Raw genomic sequence first — 23,292 nt, 5'->3', positions numbered from 1 at the left:
GCACAGCCTCTCAGCTTCTTAAACAACAATTCTATCTCCACGATGTGTAAAGTACCTGCCATGTAATTTTGTTTGGGTGCACAGACCAAACATTTTCCATTTTTTGAAAGTGCGGCCCTGGCCAGTATCAACAAGAAGCCCTAGATGCTGTTGTAGTAAATAAATGAAAAAGGGGATTGTTTGCAAACAAATATTAACATACTTTTTGGATTCAAGCTTTTTATCCCTGAACCAGAGAACCTTGTCCTACTGTTACACGCTGACAATTCTAAAACTTTTATTCACAAAGAGAGTTAAACAGTTATGATGTAGGCTCTCCTCAGTCTTCTAAAAAGCCACACAATCGGTCTTGTGATCCAGAACTCTGTTTATTCACCAGAAACAAGTAGTAACAGAGAAAATCTGAAAACCAGGAGTAAGCAGCCTTTGGTTTTCAACCTGTGGATGTGTAACAATTGCCCAACAGAGACACAGATCTACCGATAGTGAATGCCAGGATGCAACCCATCAGCTTTTCCATCATTACCCTTTATGGACTCTTCAGAACATTGCCTGGACTCTTTAGCCACTAGAGTAGTAAGCAAGAGCAGGAGCTCTCTGAACAGGAACTAACGAAGTTACACGCTCCTGTTTTCCTGGCACACAGGGGTGAGGGTTAGACAAGGACAGGACAGGCTGTACAAACACCTACTCCATCGTGAGGAAAATATAAGAAAAGTGATAAGGATGAAAATTAAAATTCAAATGTGAAAAACATCATTGCTGACCTGAGAATCATCAAATATTTTCAATTATAAGCTGCGCTCACATCTGATATTTGGACATGAAACAAAGAGAGCAAACAGATGCAATCTTTTTTAAGCCAAGAAATTATACATTTCTGTTCCAGTGTTCAAATATCCTGTACTAGAAAGCACACACAGCTTCCAGCACCGTTAATACTATTCAGTGAAAAAAGGATGAAACTGCAGATATGGAAACAGTCACGGGCATTTGCTGAAAACTGAAAAGAGCTCATATTCATAGCCTGGGAAATTTCCTTTGGTAATTTCATGTAATTATATTTGTTTGTTAGGTTGACTAGAATGTGAGGTAGAAACAACCAAAGAATGCCTACAACTTCTGTGTGATATTAAAATAATAATATGCATTTGACAGAACACACCACAGAAAGCCAGGCAGTCTAATTATACTCCCTCCTCTCTGACAGTAGAAGGATAAAAGTGGATAAATTTATATAAATATTTGTTTAGTCCTGTAGTTATTCCCAAGACTCTCATTTAGATGATTTCTCATGAGATACCTTTTACAGCAATGCTATTTTATTATGCACAGATAAGCAAAATGCAGCAGTCTCTTGACTAAACACTTGATTAACAACCCAGTAAACAGTTAAACAGTTTGTTGGGTTTTTTTTGTGTTTTGTTTTGTTTTTAATTGGACAGTACATCTGATATAAAACTAGAGATTAGACAAGTCACTTTCTGAATTCATGATTCCCCATGCTTCTCCTTCCTCCTTCCCATCTTTCTAGACAACCTCTCTTTTAAGGCTGTAGGGGGTGTATGTTCATAGTATTTTTAGGATATATAAATAGAAGTCCAGAAGATAATGTATTACATCCTCCTTGGTTATCCATTTAAGTGTCCGTTATTTTTTTTAAATTTATTACATGTTATTAATTACAAGTAAATTAAAGTTTAACATCCATTAAGTGTCCATACAGGACACCAAGGCCTGACTAATTAGCTCACCCATGATTAATACAGAACTTCACCCTCAGTAAAAGGTTCAAAATGAAATAATAGGGTTATGGATGTTTATTCATGGCACCTGGTTTAACAATGTAAGCATCTAAATTTAGGTTAAACATCCAGGTCAAGCTTTTCAAAGTACCTATTCATTTTTCACAATTGACTTAAGACTTTCCTTAACAAAATCTCATTTTCAGAAAAGTGGGAAGGCCAGTCATTCTGAAGATGAAGTTAGCTGCCAAACCAAAACTTATTATTTGTTTTTTTAGGGTTTGGCCATGTAGAGAAACATGATGTGACACTCATGGTAAACAACAGTAGATGAGAGGCTGAAAAGAAACAGGTATATATGATTACCTGTTCCTGTACAATTCTTTTCCAGTATACTGAGCATGGCTAACCACCTATCTACTAGTCATGGGTATTGCAAATCAGCTGTAGAAGCAAACATACACGTTTTCCATTCCTGTTCCGAAAATGCCACTAAGCACAGCGATTTGAATGAAACTTCTGGCTCAAAATGCCTCTAAATCTCTAGCTGCATTCTTCCACATACCATTTTTCATAATCTATTCTAAGCATCCACTGTTGGCCACTGTCAGAGACTGCACATCAAGGTAGACACACCTTTAGTCAAACTTGGTCTGGCCACCTTACACACTTTGATATTACAAGATAAATACACATAGGTTATATAGCACAGGAGGGATCAGAGTTCTTTGAACCTACTGTAAATACCCCTGATTTTACCCTCCTGTAATGGGTCTAATTTAATAATCTTTGTATGCTCCATCAGCACAGAACACACAACAAACTGGGCTATAAGGCGTAGTTCTAAAAAATACTTAAGGGGTATTCCAAAGATCTGGTAATTAAGCAAATGAGACTGACATTCAAAAACGTCTGTCCGTCTCCACAACTGGCAGAAATGACTTTTCATAGAAGTTACTTCTAGGTGCATATAAAGGTCTATCAGGCTTAAGTCTAAAGGACTCTTCATTTGCATGTAGTTTATGCAAGCAGTCAACTTCGCTACTGGAATTAAAATCAATGTAATTTAAACAAAGGTACGATCACATAGTCTAGCAGTGCTTCCTGAGTAGGATGCACCAAGAAAAGTCTTAAGGCTGAGTCCTAAGAAAACAATTAAAAAATAAGCTTTTCCTAAAATAAAGTTGGGGGAGTGTGGGGGTGTGGGGGTGTGTGTGTCTGTGTGTGTGTCTGTGTGTGTGTGTGTCTGTGCCTGTGTCTGTGTCTGTGCGTCTCTGTGTGTGTGTGTGTGTTTTGACTTTTTTTACCTATATATCCGTGCTGGACAGGTGGGGGCCTGTTTAAAATTAAAGAGTGAAAAATTGTAAAACTGAAACTGGAAGGATTAATTTCATCACAATCAAATTATTATCTATCAACTTCAAAATCCTCTGTCCTGGTTAAATTCAAAGCACAATTAAATACAGAATATTTTCCATTACTTTCAATGGACTTTGAATCTCACAGCTGCAGATTCTTTGGCCCAGATACATCTTATCCAGCTTTACACACCTACATTGTAAATGTCCAGATCTGTGTTAGAAAGAGACTATTATTTTCAGGACATGATTTATCTGACCTATTTTTGTCCTCAGTAATACAAGGCAAACTGCAATAAGGAAATTCCCATTTCTCTCCACCAATTATAAATGGAAAGCAAGGTGAACAGCTTAAGTGTACTGATCTGTACCACTGAGATCCGTATTTGGGCAGATGAAATCCACCCTTTGTCCTCTTCACCCCTGAAATGAAGAGAACCCTACCAGTACACCAAATGCTCAATAGATAGAGCCAGGGCCTCCCTCCCTGTGTAACACACTTCATTTTTACTGAAAGTTAGGTTTCAGGAAGGAGTGCAATGTAAAGGCCATAATCAACAGTCTGAGCATAATTTCAATGTTAAAACTAAATAAAATATAGGATGTATTATGAATGGTTCTAAGTGTTCACTTGAGGATAGAGAAATTCAAGAACCTAATGCTTGTACCGATTCACATGTTAATTTTCTAACTTGTGACCCCAAAAAACTTTTAAAACAAAGTGTAGCAACATATTTTCAAATTACCACAGGAGAAGTAAAGTAATCCCACCCCCCACCAGTCAAACAATTTTACAGCCAGCAGAAGGCACAAAACCACATGGAGGAGATATTTTTAATTAAGTGCAATATAAGGAGAATAATGGTTACTCATATTCAGTCTAAACAATTATTGTCAAAAGGGCCTTAGTATTTTAAAATAAGCCATTTAAGAAAGGCTTACTGTTATAAACATAGGCTGTTTCCGATTATAAAGTAGAGCTTTTAATTAAGATAGTAAGGCCTAATTCAAGCTATAATTTGGTTCCTTTAGTTAGCAAATGTCTATTAAAACTGAGCAATTAAGGTTAAATGGGTTGAAACATTTAAAGCACTCCCTCCTGCTTCAAGTACTATAATAGAAAAGACCATGTCAGTGACTAATTCAGACCAGAAGACATGTATTTCCCTTAAGTTTTATACTTCCTTGTTGATCATAAAGTTTACTGAAGAAGAATCCATTGGTAAACTAGATTTTCAGTGGAACGTAACATTGTTATGTTTGTATGTTACAGCTTATCATGCATAATTTAAAATCAAAGTATAAAATAGGAATTCTGTAATTGTATAAATATAGTATAAAGTTTAGTCCTATTATGGCTTTTCTTCCTTAATTTTATATAGTTCAGTAATAAGAATATGTAGTAAACTTCCCAGTAGCATATTTCTCCCTTTTTATAGTTGTGTTCATACTTGACATAATGGTCTTAAGTGCGTATGTTTTGTGTGTGTACTTCTGACAGATAAAGGTAGAAGCATACTACGATTTGCATTACTTACATGAGCCGCCTTTCAAAGCACGCCCACCTCACCTTCCACTTCCCATTTTCACAGCTTCTTCAGAGACTGAAATACTTTATGCCTGGTCTCATCTTTGAGATCAAGTCATTTTAGCAAGTTCAAGCAAAATCAGCTGAGCAAGCCTGAAGCCTGCTATTTCTGAGGGCAAGACTCACACCCACACATACCCCTGCCCAGCTGTGACAGAGCCCTGGTCCAGCAGGACCCTCTGGTAACACCCACGCCCAAACAGCAAACCTCTCATAAGTTTTCTGGACTCTTCAAGACTCTCCACAGGCACACAAATCTTGCCTATATAAATCAGATAACGTGATCAAGACACCAGGCTGTCCTTTTCATTAAACATGAGACCTAGAGAATATGCTGTGTGCAAACAGCATCATTCAGGTGGCTTCACAAATACAAACACTGGGACTTTCCGCAGTGAATGGCAACATTAACAGACACATGCTAGTCCTTCCAGAAAGCATCCCTTTCAGACCTCCATCCCTTGAGTCCAGCCTCTTGCTAACTCAGGCAATTATACCATGTCATCCTGCTCAGGATAAGGATTGATATTGTCTTCCCATTGCAAAGTAGGCTACAGCAACTGCCTGTTACCTTCCATACAGATCACCAAAAATACTTGCCTTAAAAACATCTAAAATTTACCACCAGTGCCTTATCACAACATAAATATTCATGGTAATGACTAAAAGCCTTTCAGCATAAGCAGTACAGGAACATATTCTAGTAACTCTGTTCTATTCAGATACAAGCTAACATGCAAATATACAAGTTGGAATTTCTCAGGATACCTAAATATATTATGATATACCATAATAAAGGTTTTCTGAAGGAATGTGGGCACACACAGGTATTCATGTATGTGTATGCAGTCACTTTGTGCAACAAAGTCCAGTGAAACAACTCAGAAATGTGCACTGGAAACTTGTATTAACTTGAAGTAAATTATGTCAATAAGCTATTCTAGAAAATGATGCAATTGCTGCTGCTATCCTGAATAGATTTGTGTGTATTCCCTATTTAGAATAAATGCTAAAGCATTTTGCTTCATAAGACCACATGATACAGTCAACTGATTTTTTTTATAATGCAGTTCTCACACTTCCCTCAAGAAAAAGAATTTTTAAAAGATTTCAAAACAGAAACAGTGAAAGGATGTAAAGTGCCAGAAGCATAAAGAAGAGAAATCATTTTATACAGGTTTAGAAATGACTGTCAACACAAAATTTAAGTGACAACACCTTGGGCTTTATCTGTATCACTAAAAAAAGTTGCCTCCTAATCAACTGGAATGGTTAACCATACTATAAACAATTTGAGGGGGTTGCTTTCATTGTTAAAGCTTTTGAGAGAACTGTAATAGAAAAGTTCTTCTATTCTGAAGCCATAATCTCCTTAGATGTACAACTGTCTGTATACAGGGTAAGCTGCTTCCATTTTCACATAGTGAAACAGTCTATACCAAATGAAGCTGACTATACCCAACCAAACCATTTTAGTCTTCAGGTTTTTATTTCAGGAAAACAGGCCAAGTTTGTCTATTCCTGCATTATACTCACTCATTCCCTGGCTCCCTCTTACAAGTCAAAACAGTCAGAGGTCAGAGTAATTCTGGCACCCTTCCTTCCTTCATTTACTCCTTGCACTCTGAATATGTCTACACACTCCAGTCTGAATAGAGGTAAATTCGCTTTCTGAGGAATTGAAGCCAAGCAAAAGACACAGGGATCTGCTTTTGTCTGCCCTCCTGTAGCCAAATAGTTCACAGCTTCACTAGTGAAGCAATCTCATGGCTTTGGGTCAGTCTGCAACACAGGCCAAGCGAGACTGCCTTTCTCCCCAGCATGCCCGTGCAGACAAAGCCTCTATGAGGGCCCCTGGGAAAATCCTGCCACAGTCAGAAGCAGGAGCAAGCACTATGGAGCACCTGCCTTTCCAGGTATACTGAGACCAGTATTAAGGATCAGATGTGCTGTATCATTGTGCAAGCAACAGACGAGCTGCTTTCAGAGAAAAGTGGCACGTGGGGGTAAGGATGTGAGAAGAGGAACTTTGATTATATTTATCTTTAGACAGGCTGGAATGCATCAGAAAAATGGAAATTTCTAAATAAAATCAGACTTTGGTGCTGTGTAGTTAAATAAAAATACAGGCATGTCTCCAAGTCACAGTTTTTACAGAGTCCTTTTCCAAAAAAGTGTAGCAAACAGAAATGTGCAAAAAGAATAAAGTCACAACTCTACTCCATAGATACTAACATCATACAGGTATGAAGTCAGATACCAAATTCCTCCTACATATGTGCTGCCAAACAATTTAGATATGCATTACCTATGATCCCCATTCAGCACAGTAAATACCCACTTACTTCAACCACTTTTTCACTGTACCAGGGAGACAGCTTGCCTGAAAGTTGTGAATATAGCCTCTGCTTCCAGAAATTAAACCAGAACAAAGGCACTTTAGTGCAATTTCCCTCTAACAGCAAGAACCAGAATGCACAGCAGTTACATCCTGTAGTACCATTTTCAGCAATGATATGTTCAATAAATAACTACTCCTGCAAAGGTTCCCATTCTTTGGTCTCTGAAGCGCAGTCTGCAGGAACAGCCACCTCCTCCATCCCCGAAAATATTAATAATCACCATATCAGTATTATACATCACTCTCCCCGCCCCAGTTAAATTTTTGATGTTCTGTGAGCGTGATGCCTTGTGAAACATAAGGACTGACAGTAGTTCATGAAGACTAAGGCATGGGAACAATGGTATGCAGAGTTTAGCAATCTCAAGCTGAGAGTAAATTACAATTGGCTTTTATATTTTCTGAGATAACAGTTCATCTGCTTAACAAATTGATTATAGGAGTCAGGATGATCTGAAGGTCATTTCATTTATTTAATATTTCTGATTCTATCTTTGGCAGCTGTACTGTAAAACATCATCAGCAGTTGTGAAAGCATGGTCTTGAATTTGACATGTTACCTATGGGGCTTACAGCATCAAACAAACTGCTCATGTGTTAAGGACCAAGTTCAGGTCTAAAGCACCTGGCAAGATGAAGGTCTTACATCAGCTTATTACATGATCGAGATTTTTTTTTCCTATTGCTTGGTCACTGAAGAAAAAAACAGTGATCCACAGCTCAAGAGAAGGAGCACCGTAAAGTAAAATAAGACAGTATCTTCAATTTAATAAAGCACTTAAACAGAATTACTTTTAAAGGGTAACAACTTCTTAAGGTTAAGCACATGCTCAAGTACTCTGATGAATGAAGGCCTTTGAACAAAACAACTCTTCAAATTGTAATATAAGTGTATTCCTTCTGCTGAACGTCTTAAATGTATAGAAAAGTCTTGAAATTTCAAGGCAGTCTGTTAGACCCTATCTTCAGTTTCTTATAACTGCCAAACTGTCATGTATGGGCTAGAATTTTTCATGCAAGGTGTCTGCTTTAAATCAGGTCTTTTTTTTTAGCTGAAATTTAAAACAAATATATACATGCTAAAACAAACAAAGAAAAAAACCCAGAAAGTTGGCTTTTTTATAAAGTGATTATATGGAAAATTCACTGCTTTGCTATATTTAAAAAACCCCTCCCCCAATTACTTGAACAGATTTCATGCTCTCGGATTTTGTTTCCTCTAAGGAGGCATGGCGTTACCTGTTAGTAGATCTCTTGGGAGTGAAAAAGGTGGCTAAATTACAGCTGAAAACTCATCAAACCAAAAATATCCAGTTAAAAAATCATTAAAAAAAAAATCATAATCAAATAAATTCACAAGCTCAGCAGGCATCTGTTGGAATTCAGATAGCTGAAGTTCCCAAAATGTCCTTCGCAGCTGGTGTTTTTCCAGCCTTAGGCTGTAGTTTCACAACACAATGACTCCAGAAACTAAATCAGATTAGGAAATCTATTCACCTTGTCCACCAGCACCTTCTCCCTGCTATAGTATTTCAGCCTCTCTACCCCAGTTCATTGCTTTTTCAGTGCAGAACTGATTATAGGGCCATGCTGTAATCCTCTGGGTTTTCTTCCACTTTTGGGGGATTATTTCAGTGATATTCTTCACAGTATAGCTCCACATCAATTGCCCCTATGCAAAAAAAAAAAAAGGGGGGGGGGGGGGGGGGGGGGGAGCAGCAAGGCAGGCATGATAAAGCGAACAGGAACTTCCTAAATCGGCGCATTGAGGGAGGGAGTATTACTCCATTCTTGCCCAGACTGTACATACAGTTTTCCTACAATCTCCTGCCATACATCCTCGATCCTAGGGCTACCTGAGGCTTGGTCAAAACTGCCCTGTAGTTAAGGCTCCCAGCTATCCTGGTCTAGAACAGGGCAGGACTAGTATCATGGGTACAGAGACTGTATCCACCATCCGTGATTCCCATTACCTCCACAGTGTCCTAACAGCATCACAGTGGATGCTACCTGGCTCCAAACCCATATTAGTAGAGTTTATTTGGGCAAGGGTTAAGGAAGTAGCAGGTCCATTCCCCAACTCCCCTGCCATCATCCAGCCAGAGGTTCCCTGAGCACATCATGCAGCAGCTTACATTCAGCCTCAGAATAAAGAGTGGGTATTTTGGCGGTGCAATGGACACACATGAAGACAGTTCCATAATTAAATGGGAGCTGACAAATGATGGCCAACAGTCATGCAAAGATGTCTTTCCAGCCAGTCACCTTAAGGAAAGAGCCGTGAGTCTGCAGGGGTGCAAACAGCAGGTAATGTGGTGAATGAAAGATGAACTCCGAGCTGGTGGGGGGGGCCAGGAAAGAGGTGGAGAAAAAGGGAAAATGCTGACAGCTGGTGGGAGCTGTTTTGACTTGAAGACAGAACTCAAGTGAGAGGACTGGTAAAAGGGGTCCTCAGAGCTTGCAGCTACCAGCTGTCCAGACCCAGAGGTCTTGCTGTAGGACACTGGCTCTCAGAATAATACTGCTGTAACTGCAGTAAGCCACTGAGAGGACAATGGAAGGAAAACTGAATAAAATAAAAAAGAAGCAGGTGAAAATACTCTAGAAGAGGACAAAAGAAAGAGAAGCAGGGGAATTACAAGGTTAAGAGACATCCGAGTAACAGAATATACAAGACAACATAATGAAGACCGCAAGGAAAGGGGACTGCACCAGAAGTAAAGGTGACAGGTAGGAAAACAAGGAAAACGAGACAGTGTCTGGCAAATGTATAAAGAACAAAGACAAAAGGAGGACAGATTCTTACATATTGAGCTTAGTACATTCCATTTATGCTCCTTCATTTTATTATCATTTTCACGGCAGATAATTTACACAGTATATTTGGGGGAAAGGAGAAGTTCCTTCTAAATACCAAGTTTACATCACCATAGGAGACTACACTGGGTTCTGCAGCTTAGCAACTGTTGGACTGATGAAATTTTACATACATTTATAAGTTCCCAGAGTGCCTATAGACCATCCAGCAGACAGGGAGCTTATCAACTATTTAGAGAAGTGTCCTTGGAAAAAAGCATATTTTTTCCAAACTTAGATTTAAATGTAATGCTGCTGAAGAATGAGGCCATACTTCTATCAGCATGGTATTTGTTTATGCAAAATACAGTGGTATTTGTATCCAAGAAGCATTTCTGGAGGGGGAAAAAAAAAAAAAAAAAAAAAAAAAAAAAAGTTGGAGCAAATGTTCTAAGTAACAATGGAAGATTTCCAACCTGGACCATCGGGGGAGCTGTTCACTGAAGCAGTATTATGGGCTGCCTGAAAGTAGCTTTTAAGAGGTAGCACAGGGTAGGGAAGAAAAGGGAGAGAGGAAAACAATAGAGTGTGTGATACATGGGGACTGATGGCACTACTAGCAGTTAAACCGATCCCGTCATCTCAGCTAAGGGATATTCTGGTTTTATTAGATAAACTCATGAACAAAGTCAGAAAAATAAAGCAATCTAAATAAATAGCAAAAGAAAAATTGAGGCTCAACCCTGGCCAAACAAAAGTCCTCTTCAACGAACAGAAGCATGAAGGAGAAAAGAAAAAAGTTATCATAAGCTCTTACTTAGACTGTAATAAAATTCTGTTTTATTACAAAATGTTCTCAAGAGTATTTTCTTGCTTGCTACTTCTTCTCCATCCTCTAAGAAACTCCATTCCCTGAAGTAATTCAGAAAACTGGCAAGCTGGGAATTGACTATTAAATGGTACCAGACAACTTGTGGGGAAAGGGGGAGGGGGGTGTGGTGGTTTAGGGGAAGAAGAAAAAGCACAGATATAGAAGACTTCAGAACTGGATTCTGGGAAACACTTTTATCAGTCTAAACCAAAAAAAAGATGTATCAAGTTACTCAATCAAATGAGTAGGATTTACAGAGAGAGAGAAATATAAAGTAGTTACTAGCTGAAATAAAAAAGGCTAGTTTACATCCATACACACCCCCACACCCATTTTTTGACAACATGTACTGCTTCATTGCTTCATTCTGGAAGCTGCCTTCAGTGAAATCAGAACAATGGCTCACCCAGAGTAAAGCTATAATCCCTGTGAATAAAACTGGGAAGATTTAACCCCAAAATAAAATTACCACAAAACTGGGAGGTGGCAGAGCATCTCTTCTTCTCTGCTCAGACAGGCCGCTGCAAGCCAACAGGAGAAATCCAGCATCACAGACTTGTGGCAACAGATCTCATCCAGGAGACAGCCATTATGTGAGGGTGACACAAGTTCAACACATGACATTAATGCCATCTGTTAAGATATTGTAACTGTAAAACTAGAAAGGACAGCAGTTTCAGTACCTAATACTCACTACAGACCTCAAGATTACTGGACGACCAGTTCAAAAGTCATTAGATCAGTGTCAAAGCCTCAAGCACTAAACTGAGATCGAGTCACAGAATGGTTATACAGAAGATAACAAAATTAGAATAAGCATATGAACAAAGGATGAAACAATATTTAGGAAAAACGTTCACATTCCATCTTCCTGGATGGCAAACAGAACAGATAGACAAAAGGTGTAGATAATTATGTTTTTTTCGGCGGGGGGGAGGGGAGGGGGAAACTCATCACACCAATACAGAGCTACTCAGAAAATTCTTTGCTCCTCCAACAGATATGTAGTGGGATATTACTAGCAGATCTGACCAAACGAACTTCCCAGAGCACCTTCTTGCAAGCAATAACAGTAACACTATAGATGTAGTGATAATATTCAGCCTGAAATGATTCAATATTTGCAAGATCAGAGAGGATGATCCTTCCTTCAGGGAATGAATTCACCTTCTATTGCAATTAGAAGAATCATCCATCAGGAAGAAGTCACTTAAGCTGCCTTGTTCAGCAGCATCACTTACTCAGCAGAGAAAGACAGACAGCAGAAGCCTTAGCCCACTAGAGTTGTGCAAGCATCAAGATGCCTAAGTTTCAGAAACCAAAGGACACCCAACAGTGTTCATTTACTCTCACACAACATCATTGATAAAGGTGGTCCAATTAAGAAAGAATTGCTGAGAGTAGATTGATGGGACACCATGGTGCTCAAAAAAAATCATTGTTCCATTTAAGAGACATCCAGAAGTCCTGTACTTACTTACCCTGCAGACATGAGGCTTCAGTGTGAGATACTGGACCAGGAGCTAGGAAACAAGAACTCTGAAATGTCCTGTGCTGTTTCCAGGTTGATTGACTCAGATATTTGGATTCAGTTTTGAAAAGCATGAGAAGAACACAGCAGATATTTGAAAGACTACAGTGAAATTTAAATCCAATGAGTAAGACCAGCTTCTTAAGAAAATGAAAGATAAAACAGGCGAACAAGATTAAAATTGTAAGAAGAATATTAAGCCAAGTCTGGAGAAACAATCATCATTATTCAAATGAGAGTGATGAGGAGATAAATTTTCTGTATGTTTTTCCAATTGCTAAGACTTCTTTAAAATCCTTTAAAAATAGATTTAACAAACAGGTATAGGAAGAAACTTGGCCTCACACCCAGAAAATTACTGAAGATGATAATGAGTGGTTTATCTATCTCACACCCACAAAATTACTGAAGATGATAATAAGTTGTTTATCTATACCGCTTCTGATTAACTGTAAATGCAATGAGCTATCATTTTAAACTTTAGTGTATTACTGCAAACACCATGAGTAGGTTAAATTTTGGTTTAGGGACATTATTGCACTTGCAGCGTGAAGACAGAATTGCATGTGATAGACCCAAGAGTCTCAAATCCTTGCCAAGGTAAGAAATTCACTATCCTGTTGTTTCCACAAAATTAGAATTCCTGGTTGAGAAAATGGCTTTTAGTTAACATTTTAGAGATGATCTGTGCAGTACTCTGTGCTTTTCTGTCTGCAGCAACAGTTTGTGTCAGAGACAAAGCCAGAACATCAGTGGAAGCAACAAAATCTAGGTATATCAATGCAAGTATTTGACCAGGTGCCATATTACTTCCAGTCACTGTACACAGATTAGGAAATGCCTTGCTGGATTGTTTGGCTGTACATTTTCCAGAAGCTTCCTTCAGCTAAGCAGCCCTTAGGTTCAGAAAGGGCAATCAGTCTGTTTCCAAATGGACATATGCAGAATATAAACTGCTATGGGGCTGAATACATCTGTGATTGGGGCAGGAATGGTTTATCTTGTTTGAGATTGTGTCATGCTTAAACCCAGTGAGGTGCTATCACTGGAGTAATCAAGAATAACAGCCCCCTTTGCAGATTACCATGATCACCTGCCTGTTTATCTGGAATTATTATTTACATTAGGAAAAGGACTGCAAGTACATTAACATATAACAAACTACATCACCAGAACTGCTCAGACCTACTCAACGGTCTGTCAAGCAGAACTGCTGCTGATACAGCACAAATTTCCAACACGAGCAGAAACCTGAAAATCCCCCTCTCGAGGCAGACTCTGCCAAGATGCTTTGCCATGGTGCACGTATGTTGCCTTCAGCGAGAAGTCCATCAACAACATTATGAAGCTTCACAGCAGGAATGAAAAAAAAAAGTGAGCATCTCTCTTCTGTACAAAGAGTTCAAGAAACATGACAACTGATGAGACCAATTGTTAAAAGAACTGAAGAATAGTTACACAAAAACTATGAAAAACAGAGAAAAAAGCACACCAAGAGAGACATCTTATCCAATATGGGAAAGCTCAGAGCAGACTTTTGCAATCCAGAAGCAACAGGTCCCAGTGAACATGTCTTAAGGGAAAATCCCATGCACCTAATCACATCCTCTACATACTGTTGAGAAAGAGTCCTGCATGTAAGGTATGATCCAAAAGAAAAAGAAACTACAGTTAGAGCAACTCACTGAAGTCACAGTCACACTGGGAATAAACAATAGGCTGAAGGAAAAACATGTATAAAACAGAGAATATAGTTAACGTGCTAACTGGATATAAAAAGGGCACAGAAAAACATCAACCAGAAACTATGCAGAGTATTTTAGCCATTAATGGCATAAGAGTTTGGAACAGCCTGAGAAGTAGGACAGGAAAAAAAATTACCTAGGTTAAAGAGCTAAACCCCTTCATAAACTGTTCAGTGACAGAGTACCCTACAACAGCAAACATGCAACACTGGCACTGGGGACAAAGGAGGCCCTGTCAAGGCCCAGGGAACCTCAGGACTTGGAATCCCTTTGAACCCTCTGGAATGTCCATTGCTTTGACACAATTTTTCAGCTAACAATTTTATTGAGATACCAACCTGTGGGGAGACCAAAAGTCAATGTAGAGAAGGTAAGGACAAAGACCTAGGGAGCATGAAAGAGAATGCTTGCAGCTGAATGCAGGCTACTGCATTTGAGATACTGACTAAAATCACACCAGGGAAGATTTCCTAGGTAATAGAAGGTCTGCCAGGGCAACTGAGTCAGTTATCAATGAATAGATTTTGTATATTCAATAGAAATGGATGACTGCAAGAAAGTATTTTTTTAAAGATTACCTGGGTTGGACACATTATTGTGTCCTACAAAAAACACCAGCTAGAGAATTTATGGCCAAAGGATACTGATATATTTTGTGAGATGTGGAAATATCATCAACTGAAATCTACAGAGGGAAACAGGAGACAGGGCACAGGGAAGAATGAGCAGTTCCTATCTCTGGAGAAACAGTTGTGCTCTATGGGAAGAAACATGTCAGCTAGTTCAGACAAGACGACTACCCAGAAAAAAAAAGAAAGAAAAAAGGTAGGGTAGACCTGCAAACTGCGAAGTCATCCCCAGTCCTCAGAAACTCTGGAGAAACCCAGTCCAAAAGACATTTTGGAAGAAAAGCAAAGTTCAGAAACTAATTCCCTGCTAAAGAAATTCAATTGACTGCCAAGAAAATGTTTCATTTCAGTATAACTGCTGCAAGAGCTTCTCACATGTACTTAAAGGAATGTTTGTGTCTTATGTACTTCTCCCCACCCTTTAGGTCAGAGCAACAAAATATGTACAAAATCCTGCACGAGTGGCTGGGCTCCACATTCACTGCACTAGCCTAAAGATCCCATTTTTAAAACTACTCATTTTCTTAGAATAAAAAACTATAAATCAATAAACAAGAGTACACAAATACCTATTCACATACTGGACATATCTGTACAAATATATGCTCCATTGCTCTATAAAACTGAAGAATTATCCAAATTGTATTAATTCCCATACTCTATCCCTTTCTCTAAACATGCATTTTAAGTAAATGAAAGCAATATCTAAAACTGATGTTTAAAGTAAATTGACATGCACACATCTGTAAATTAATTGTAATGGCTCAATATAATCTAAACTGGCAGATCACTAAAATTTATTAGAAGAAGTTTGATCATATAGTGTCATTTCTTTAAGCTCGCTGCGCTATATAAATTGCAGTTCTTCCTATTTAGAAAAATCCAGCTGTATATGAGAGCCTACACTATAAGGGAGTTAGTTATGCTATGATGAATATTCTTTAGACATGAAACAATACAGGTAGATTGCTACAAACTTAGAGGCACATTATCTGTACAAAAGACATCCTTTCCTAACAGGTAACTAGTTTCAGTGATCAAAAAGCATATTTAGAAAAGCTCAGTTATAAAGACCCAGACTCATCTAATGACCCAGCTTTAGTTTTGGCAAAACAAAAAATATTCGGTGTATTTCATCTTTGTTATTACAAGCGCAGTCACTCTCAAAAGATAATTTTTAATGGCTGATTACTGGTGTTGTCTTGTGACAGAATATTTATTACCAATCAATACTGCTAGTCTGTTTATTCTTTACATTTTGAATACTTGACCTCAAGGTGCAAAATAAACCCACCCTATGTGAACAGCAGACCTGAGGCAGATCTTGGGTCTGTCACTGACTTCTATGACCCTTCCTTCACCTCTAATAGTTTTGAGTTTACTAACTCTTTGTAAAGGATATAATGGTATCTGCCTGCCACTGAAGGTACATTACTTCAGTAACAAAGTTTCAAAGTACTTTGAGATCAAGAGGTACCACACAAGTAATCTAAAATAAGCTCCAGAAAGGAAGCATAAAAATATTTCAAGTTTTCTGCTTATCCCAAAGTTTGATATTAATTACAGACTTAAGATATAAAGCTGATGCAAAATCTTTAGAACTATCACTATAACATTGTAAAAATGTCTGTACCATGCATAGTAACACCTTGTTTAGACACGTTCATTTACCGGACTAATACTGAACAATTAACATTCATGCAGGATGTGTTGCAGTCTGCCCCAGCTTAGTTTACTTATCAAGCTTGTCAGATGCTAAATTCTGTTAGATATGAGTTTGACATCACCCACAAAAATTCCATGGGATTCTGTATATCGTTCCACACAGACATCTGATTTTTTACTACTTACTGAGCTTTTTTACTGAACCAAAGTAAGTCAGACAAAGAGAAATATGTGTATTAAATAAGCATGAGTATCAGCCAGGTCTACCATGAAACAGAGCCCAACAGCTAAAATATGAATAGTTAATGCTTAAGGAAACTTTTGATGTGGAAACCCAATACAACAAGAAGTACCAATTCTGAGAATGCTGTAACCTGCACAGCTGTGGCCTTCAGTACATTCAGAGCTCTTTCTCTGGAAGAGATGAATAGAGGAAGAAGTGGTGCTGAATGATTATTCTGTTTGCAAGAAAGAAAATCCAGCTTCCAAATGAACAGCAGCTCAGAGATGCTACAGCACCAAGAGATGGACAGTAAGAATGTGTCTCTGTCAATTTAAACCCAAGACAGAAAAATAGGACAACCACAAAAATGCTTTATGAGGGCACTTGAACAAACACTTTGGAAGTCCATGGAGAATAATATGCGGTTTCAAATTTTTGTAGACTTCAGCAAAGTCTTTTCTAGGTCTTTAGTCTTTTTAATGGACTGGCCATATACTTTTTTAAAAGTTTCAGTCTGCCATAGAAAGAGAGACTTGGAAGGAGAATTTTTATAGCTGCTAAGCATCAACAAAGGGAAATAAAATAACAACCTTGCACCTTTTATTTGTAAGGCATTCTGCTGTGATTACAATATTTGTTCTTTTCACCAGAGAACAATCTCTCTGCTGAGGTTCAATAGATGAGATGGAGTTCATAAAATCTGAAATACGAGTGTACACAGTGCCTAATAAAACACGCTAGGTCTTTCTCAGTTGCAAGGACTGATGTAAGGACATAGGGAAGTCAAACAACTTTTGGAAGTGTGTGGTAAGTACAATAATCTGAAACAGTTGCTTTTAAAATAGTGTTCTACAGACTACGCATACGTGATCACGACACACACAATGTCAAAGAGAAGCAAGCTCCAGTGTCCCGTTCGAGCGGATACAGGAAAACACCTACTGTAACTGACCCGGGGGGCACATGGGTGAGAAGAGTGACGGTAAATCACAGGTTAGCCGAGCGGAAGGTGCAAGTTTTCCTCTGCCTCAGAGGGACGCGAGAAGAGCGACCAGCACAGGCCCACACCGCGCCGGGCGAGGGCACAGGGGCCGCACGGCGGGCGGCTGCACCGGGGGCGGGCGGCCCCGGCTCCCCGCAGCCCCGCCGGCCGGCCCGGCTGCGGGCCCCGGCATGAGGCCTCCCCGCACGCCACCAGCCGGGAGACACGGCCAGCCGCAGGCACGGCGGCCCCGCTACCGGCCGCGGCAGCGCCCCCCGCCCGCGCTGCCGGGAGCGAGCCAGGCGGCCCGGGCCGGCGGGGCGGGCACACGTGCTCGGCGCTGCGCCTCGAGCCCGGCCGCAGCGGGGCCAGCAGCGCTGGGACAGGCTGGTGCTAACCCAGGGGTCGCCTCGGTGGGGAACGCCCCCCTCTCCTTCTTTTTTTCTTTTCTTTTTTTTTTTTCTTGTTTTTTTTTAACCATAGGCTGGTGGACATGCTGTTTGTGATTGCGCACAATTAGCAAAAGCAGCAGGGGGATGCTTGCCAATAAACACCGAGATTTGAAGTTAAGCAGCTGTAAATCTGCATTAATCGTTTCAGGAATCCAGCTATTTACAAAAGCTTTTAAAGAGCAAACAAATAAGAGACGGGAGGGGAGGAGAGATAGGAGAGGAGCCAAGCTGTCCTTACCTTCACACTGTTTCCCTTCGCCTTTATAGCCTGGCTTGCAGATGCATTTGTAGGATTTTGGTGTGTTTTGGCAAATTGCATCGATGTGACAGTCATCCGTAGCTTCTGCGCACTCGTCAACATCTGGAAGCACAGAACGAACCCCAAGGGGACAGATAAGAAGGGAGACCTGAGATACAGAAAACCGTCAAGGATAGATACTCCCCTTGAAGAAGCTGCTTGCTTTCCTGCCTTCCGAGCGTCATCCTGGAAATGAGAACATCTAAGGTTAAGTAACCGAACAAACCGACGTGTTCCTCTCCTTAAGTCATTTGTAAGCACTGCTCCACCAAGCTAGAGGGGCTCGGTGCCACGTTTCTGCATTAGGAAATCATTAGACATACTAGAAATCAGCGTCTGCTGTATAGGTCTGGTACTGGAGACCCACATCTTAGTAAAACAAGAGAGCGTTTAAATGACCTGTAAGAGGAGGGAAAAAGCTCATTTGCATGTTCTAGCAAAGAGATCTTCTTAATTTAGAAAGATAGACCCTAGTTTAAGTAAACTACGCTGGCGGGGGAATGAGAAAAAGAAATATTTGAACAGTAAACCCACGTAAATCCTTTTTATTAAGACGCAAGAAAATAAATAAATGGAAGACCGTATGAAACTCGGTAAGTTAGAGTGGAGAAAAGCAACCTGCAATATCATCATCTACATGGCCTAAAACTCATTTAGAAGGAAAACGTTCCAGCAGTCTCTCTGGCCCCTGCTCGGGCGGGTGCCTTGCTGGTGAGCTGGGCTCTGCAAGGGGGGACCGAGACCGCTTTTCTTGTTTTCAGGGTAGGAAGCCTTTACAAACATTTCAGTGACGGGCATTCGTTTTCTCCCCCGGATTTAAAGAGGATGGGGGAGGGAGGGGGATGAGAGAGAGTCGAGATTTGGTAGTCGTGGGAATGTTAATGAAGTGAACATAGAAAGAAAAAAAAAAAAAAACCAACCTCCGACCTATTCAGGGATGGGGTGTGCTGTTAACATGGGAACATGTAAAGCTCTGCCTGCCCTGCCCTGCCCCCCGCGCTCCCCGCAGCCGGTCCCCGGCCGCCCCGTCCCGCTGCGCGAGGGTCTGCGGCGGGGCCGCCGTGGGGGGGGCGCTGCCGCCGCGGGGAGCCGGGCCGGGCTGCCCGCCGCTGTCAGCCGCGGCCGGCGTGTCCGCAACGCACCCCGCACGGGTGTTCTCACCACTTCATGCCAGAGCCACATGTGGGGCTCCCTACAGGAGAAAGGCTGTCAGGGGAGCGCCCTGCCCGGGAGGGGCGGGTTAGCAGCCCGGTAACAGCAGCAAGGCTGCACAGAGCGCAGCCTCCCCCTTATTTTTAGGAAGTATCGAGGGGGGGGGGGGGCGGGCATCCAGCAAGAGGCATGTGCAATTGGTTTCATGCCAATTAGATTAACAGATCCTCAAAAAAGGTGCACTAAAGTGAAAACAGTTTTATTGTTAGCCTGAAATCCTAACGCTAATTGTTTCAGAAGTGCTCATTCAGCCATCTCCAGTGATAACACACGGATCCTTCAAAGTCACCGGGGACAGGAGGGGGCTATTTAAAGAGGGGAGGATAATCAGACATTGTGCCATGGCAGAGAGCAAAGAACTTCTCTGAGAGGTGCAGGCTAGGACGGCCCCGCGGGGCACCTCAAGGATCCTAGCAAGAGAATTGCCTGGACTCTGTATTGTTACTATTTTTCTAAAGAAAAGGGAACAGAACGCAGAGCGTTGTATTTTCAGGAGAAACGCAGGGCTGCTGTAATCTGTTTCCTTCTTTCTTGTCCATTCGTTTATTTTAACCGCTGACCCGGTTTCAGATCTAGCTATGATTTACGTGAATTAGCTTAGGGGGTCCCAGAGTGTTGTCCAGATCAGACACAGCTCCAGTCAAGCACAAAAAGAAAAGAAGGTAGTGGGATTTTTTTGTTGTTTGGTTTTCTTGTTTCTTGGTTTCTTTTTTTTTAATGCTTTGGTTCATACTTTTGACTCATGAAATCGGCACCCATCTCCCATCAAGATCAGCAAAAGTGACAGCTGGACTCTTTATAATGCCGTCAAAAATTTAAACTGCATTGAGCCAAGGGGGACATTTCACAGCAACCAGAGGATGCCTGGGAGTCAGGCGTGAATGCCAATGAGTCAAATGAAAGGGCAAAACCAAATATGAGCCCCTGCTCCGCATCTCACGTTGCGTTTCTTGGACTTTAAGAACTTCTACACCGACTTCGTTCATTTTGTTGCACTTAAACTCTGCTATCTGAGGAAAAGGGATTTTTCTGACCCCCTTCCCCCCCCCCCCCCCCCTTCACCTTAAAGGGTTTCTTCTAGCACAACTTCAGAGACTGCATACGCATCTTTAAGAAATTAGTTTGGGCTTACAACATTCCTAGGCAGATGGGGTTTGCGGTGGGGGTTGGTTGTTTGTTTGTTTTTAAACAGCGGAGCAAAGACTTAATATCATTACTGCTATTAAACAGATAGGAGCGCGGCTGTTAAGAAACACCGGGTCTTTGGGTTAATGCGCAGACAGGGAAAACCTGTGAAGATACAACAGGCAACGCTTTCCCTGTGGAGTCTCTAGGGTTCAGCACAGATTTATCTCGTAGGCACTTAAGGAAAGTAACTTTTTCTTCCCCGTCTCTCCCTCTAGACGTCCCTGGGCTCCGGCAGTGTCAAACACGCGAGAAAACACCTCCCCACCACAACTTCCAACACCCCCAGCACCATAAGCAGCACGAAGTGACCTCCCCCTCAACACCTTACGCCAGGGAGAAGAGAGCGGACGAACACGGTCCCCCCGGGGCCATGGCTCCGCACCGCCCGAGCCTGGGGAAGGCGGCACGGCGGCGGAGCCCCCTCTTACCTGCGCCCCCGCTGCCTCCCGCCAACCTGCCGGCCCAGGCGAGAGCGAAAAGAAAACAGCAGCGCCGCGAAAAGCAAACAGTGCCCATGATAATGATGCGATCCCCGGCCCCCGGTGCCTGTCTGCGATAAGGGACGCGCTCGGGGCCGGCCGCGCGGAGCCGCCGGCGCTGACGCCCTGACAGCGCCCCGCTGATTCGCCGGGGCTCCCGCGGCGGGGGCGGTGCCGGCGGCCAGGGCGGGGCGGGGCGGGCCGGGCCGCCCCCAGTGCCCCCGGGACTGCCCGAGCCCCGCCGCCGGGGGCGGGCGTGCTGCTCGGCGAGGCGGGTGAAGTCTGCCCCGCCCCGAGAGGTGTCTGTTGGTCAGGCGTGTGGTCCTTACCGGCGGGATGCCCGCGCCCCCGCCAGCTCTCCCTCATGTCTCCCAACAGGTAGGAAGCCCGTAAAGAGCCGTCGGGGCCGTTACCGGGCTCCGGCCCCGGACGTCCCCAGCTGCGCCCCTCCGCGGCTGGGGGCGGCTCTGGGGGGCTCAGCCCCTGCCCCTCGCAGGGAGCCGGGAGGAAATAGCTCCCCCCGAGCCGCGGGCTTCGAAGGCAGACAGTCCGGCGAACCCGGCCGCCCATCTCCTTGACAACCGCTGAGAGGGATTTGTCCCCCGGCCTGGGCTCTAAGACTACAAGAAAACTTTTGTGTCCCCCCTGCGTTCCTCTTAGCCTCGCCTAACTCCGAGCGCTGCCGTTCACACTTGCCTCGGGTCATTGCCAGCCGCTGGGCTTCCCCAGCGTTCCGAGGGCTCTGCCGCGACGGTGCTTGCCCCTCCCCTCCCCTCCCCTCCCCGGCCTGCCTTGCCTTGCCTTGCCTTGCCTTGCCTTGCCTTGCCCTCCCCGGCCTTGCCTTCCCCTCCCCTCCCCTAGTCCGGGCAGCCGCGGCGCTGCAGGTGACCCACATGGCCCCGGGCCGGCCCAGACGTTCTCCAAAATAACTGCCCCTGTTGCAGACACATGTTTATGAGTGTCATGGTCACCACCACCCTGAAGGAGAAAATCCTTTGGTTTTAAACACAAACATAAGAAATTTGCCCCTCTTAGAGGCAAATTTCATGACCCTGAGGTCTTCCAGACTGATCGTTTTTGAAGGACTGCAACACCAGACATCCCTTGTTATGACTTTGCACCCCTATTCACTTTACACATACCTTTCTTTCTTTCATAGAGGCCCAAGTCCCTGTCGCCCCCCCCCCCCCCCCCCCCCCCCCCCCAATGCTTTGCTACTTTAGGTTGGTGTAAGTCCTTCTAATTCCCCAGCAAGGCTGCCCGTTGTGTGCAGCAACCACTCGTCACCCGGATAATAAACACATCTTGCCAGAGCCGTAGATGCCTCTTTTTTGTCAAGTTCCTCCCAAATGTATGCATGTTTCAGTACAATACGCTTGCCCAGAGAGTAGCACTATTAAGTATCTTTAAGCCTGAACTGATGGGAAGAAAATATAGGAAAAGTTGCTCAGCCCAGCTGCCTGGTTAGTACAAGTACGCACCACTACTTTTTTTCCTTCATAAAACTAAATAAATCGTGCACAGCTCAAAAGCTGTTTGCTTTCTGAATGTTTACACCTCTGCTTTGGGCATTCCCGTCCTTAATCCTTTAGCGGTGGGGCAGGGGTATTATTATTTTAATTCCAGCCCCTTATTTTTGTGTGACTATGCCGAGGTTCAGCTGTGAATTCCATGCTCCAGCCTTCCCATGGATACACTGCGTGTTTCTCCCATGTAGGTCCCCCGAGGGATTACCTGGTACCTTAGAGCTCCACCTAGTGAGTTTTGTGGCGTGCTGTAGCAGAGCGACCATCTCAATTATATCCGCTAGCAGCGTGAGCTTTACTTTATTAACACACGTCGATCTTTCTGGAAAGGCTCTTATTTTCAAAGACTTTGTCCTAGGTGAAAAACAAGACTAAGCTTCTTACTAACTTTACAAAAAATATTTAATAATTGGCCTTGTATATTCCATTTCCTGAAATCATGCTACAATTTATCATGGGATAAATTGGCCAAAAAGTTTATTTTCCATGAAGAAATTCACCAGACATGTCTAAAAATGAACCACCTCAACTTTTAAAAAGTCACAGTGTAATGAAAAGGTTGTCTAAAGCGAAAAAACACTCTAATTGCCTTGGTGACTTGCT

At 42.3% G+C, this 23,292-nt stretch overlaps 1 protein-coding gene across 4 annotated transcripts in view; it reads right to left on the bottom strand.

Annotated features, from left to right (window-relative positions):
* The window catches only part of SCUBE1 (signal peptide, CUB domain and EGF like domain containing 1), a 218,476-nt gene extending 196,530 nt beyond the window's left edge, over nt 1-21,946 (bottom strand). For 2 of the 4 annotated variants that reach the window (XM_080392824.1, XM_080392827.1), the window contains exons 1-2: nt 21,113-21,945; nt 18,225-18,347 (exon numbers count right to left, since the gene is read on the bottom strand). In XM_080392824.1, the coding sequence (XP_080248950.1) occupies nt 18,225-18,347; nt 21,113-21,200 (211 nt within the window). In that variant the 5' untranslated portion in view covers nt 21,201-21,945. Of the gene's footprint in view, nt 1-18,224; nt 18,348-21,112 lie in introns of all 4 variants that reach the window. The other 2 variants (XM_080392825.1, XM_080392826.1) reach the window with 2 other exon arrangements.
* Between the last annotated feature and the right edge of the window lie 1,346 nt (nt 21,947-23,292).

This window comes from Falco punctatus (assembly GCF_963210335.1).
Source record: "Falco punctatus genome assembly, chromosome: 6".
Lineage (NCBI taxonomy): Eukaryota > Metazoa > Chordata > Aves > Falconiformes > Falconidae > Falco > Falco punctatus.
This window is presented reverse-complemented; position numbering and strand designations above follow the sequence as displayed.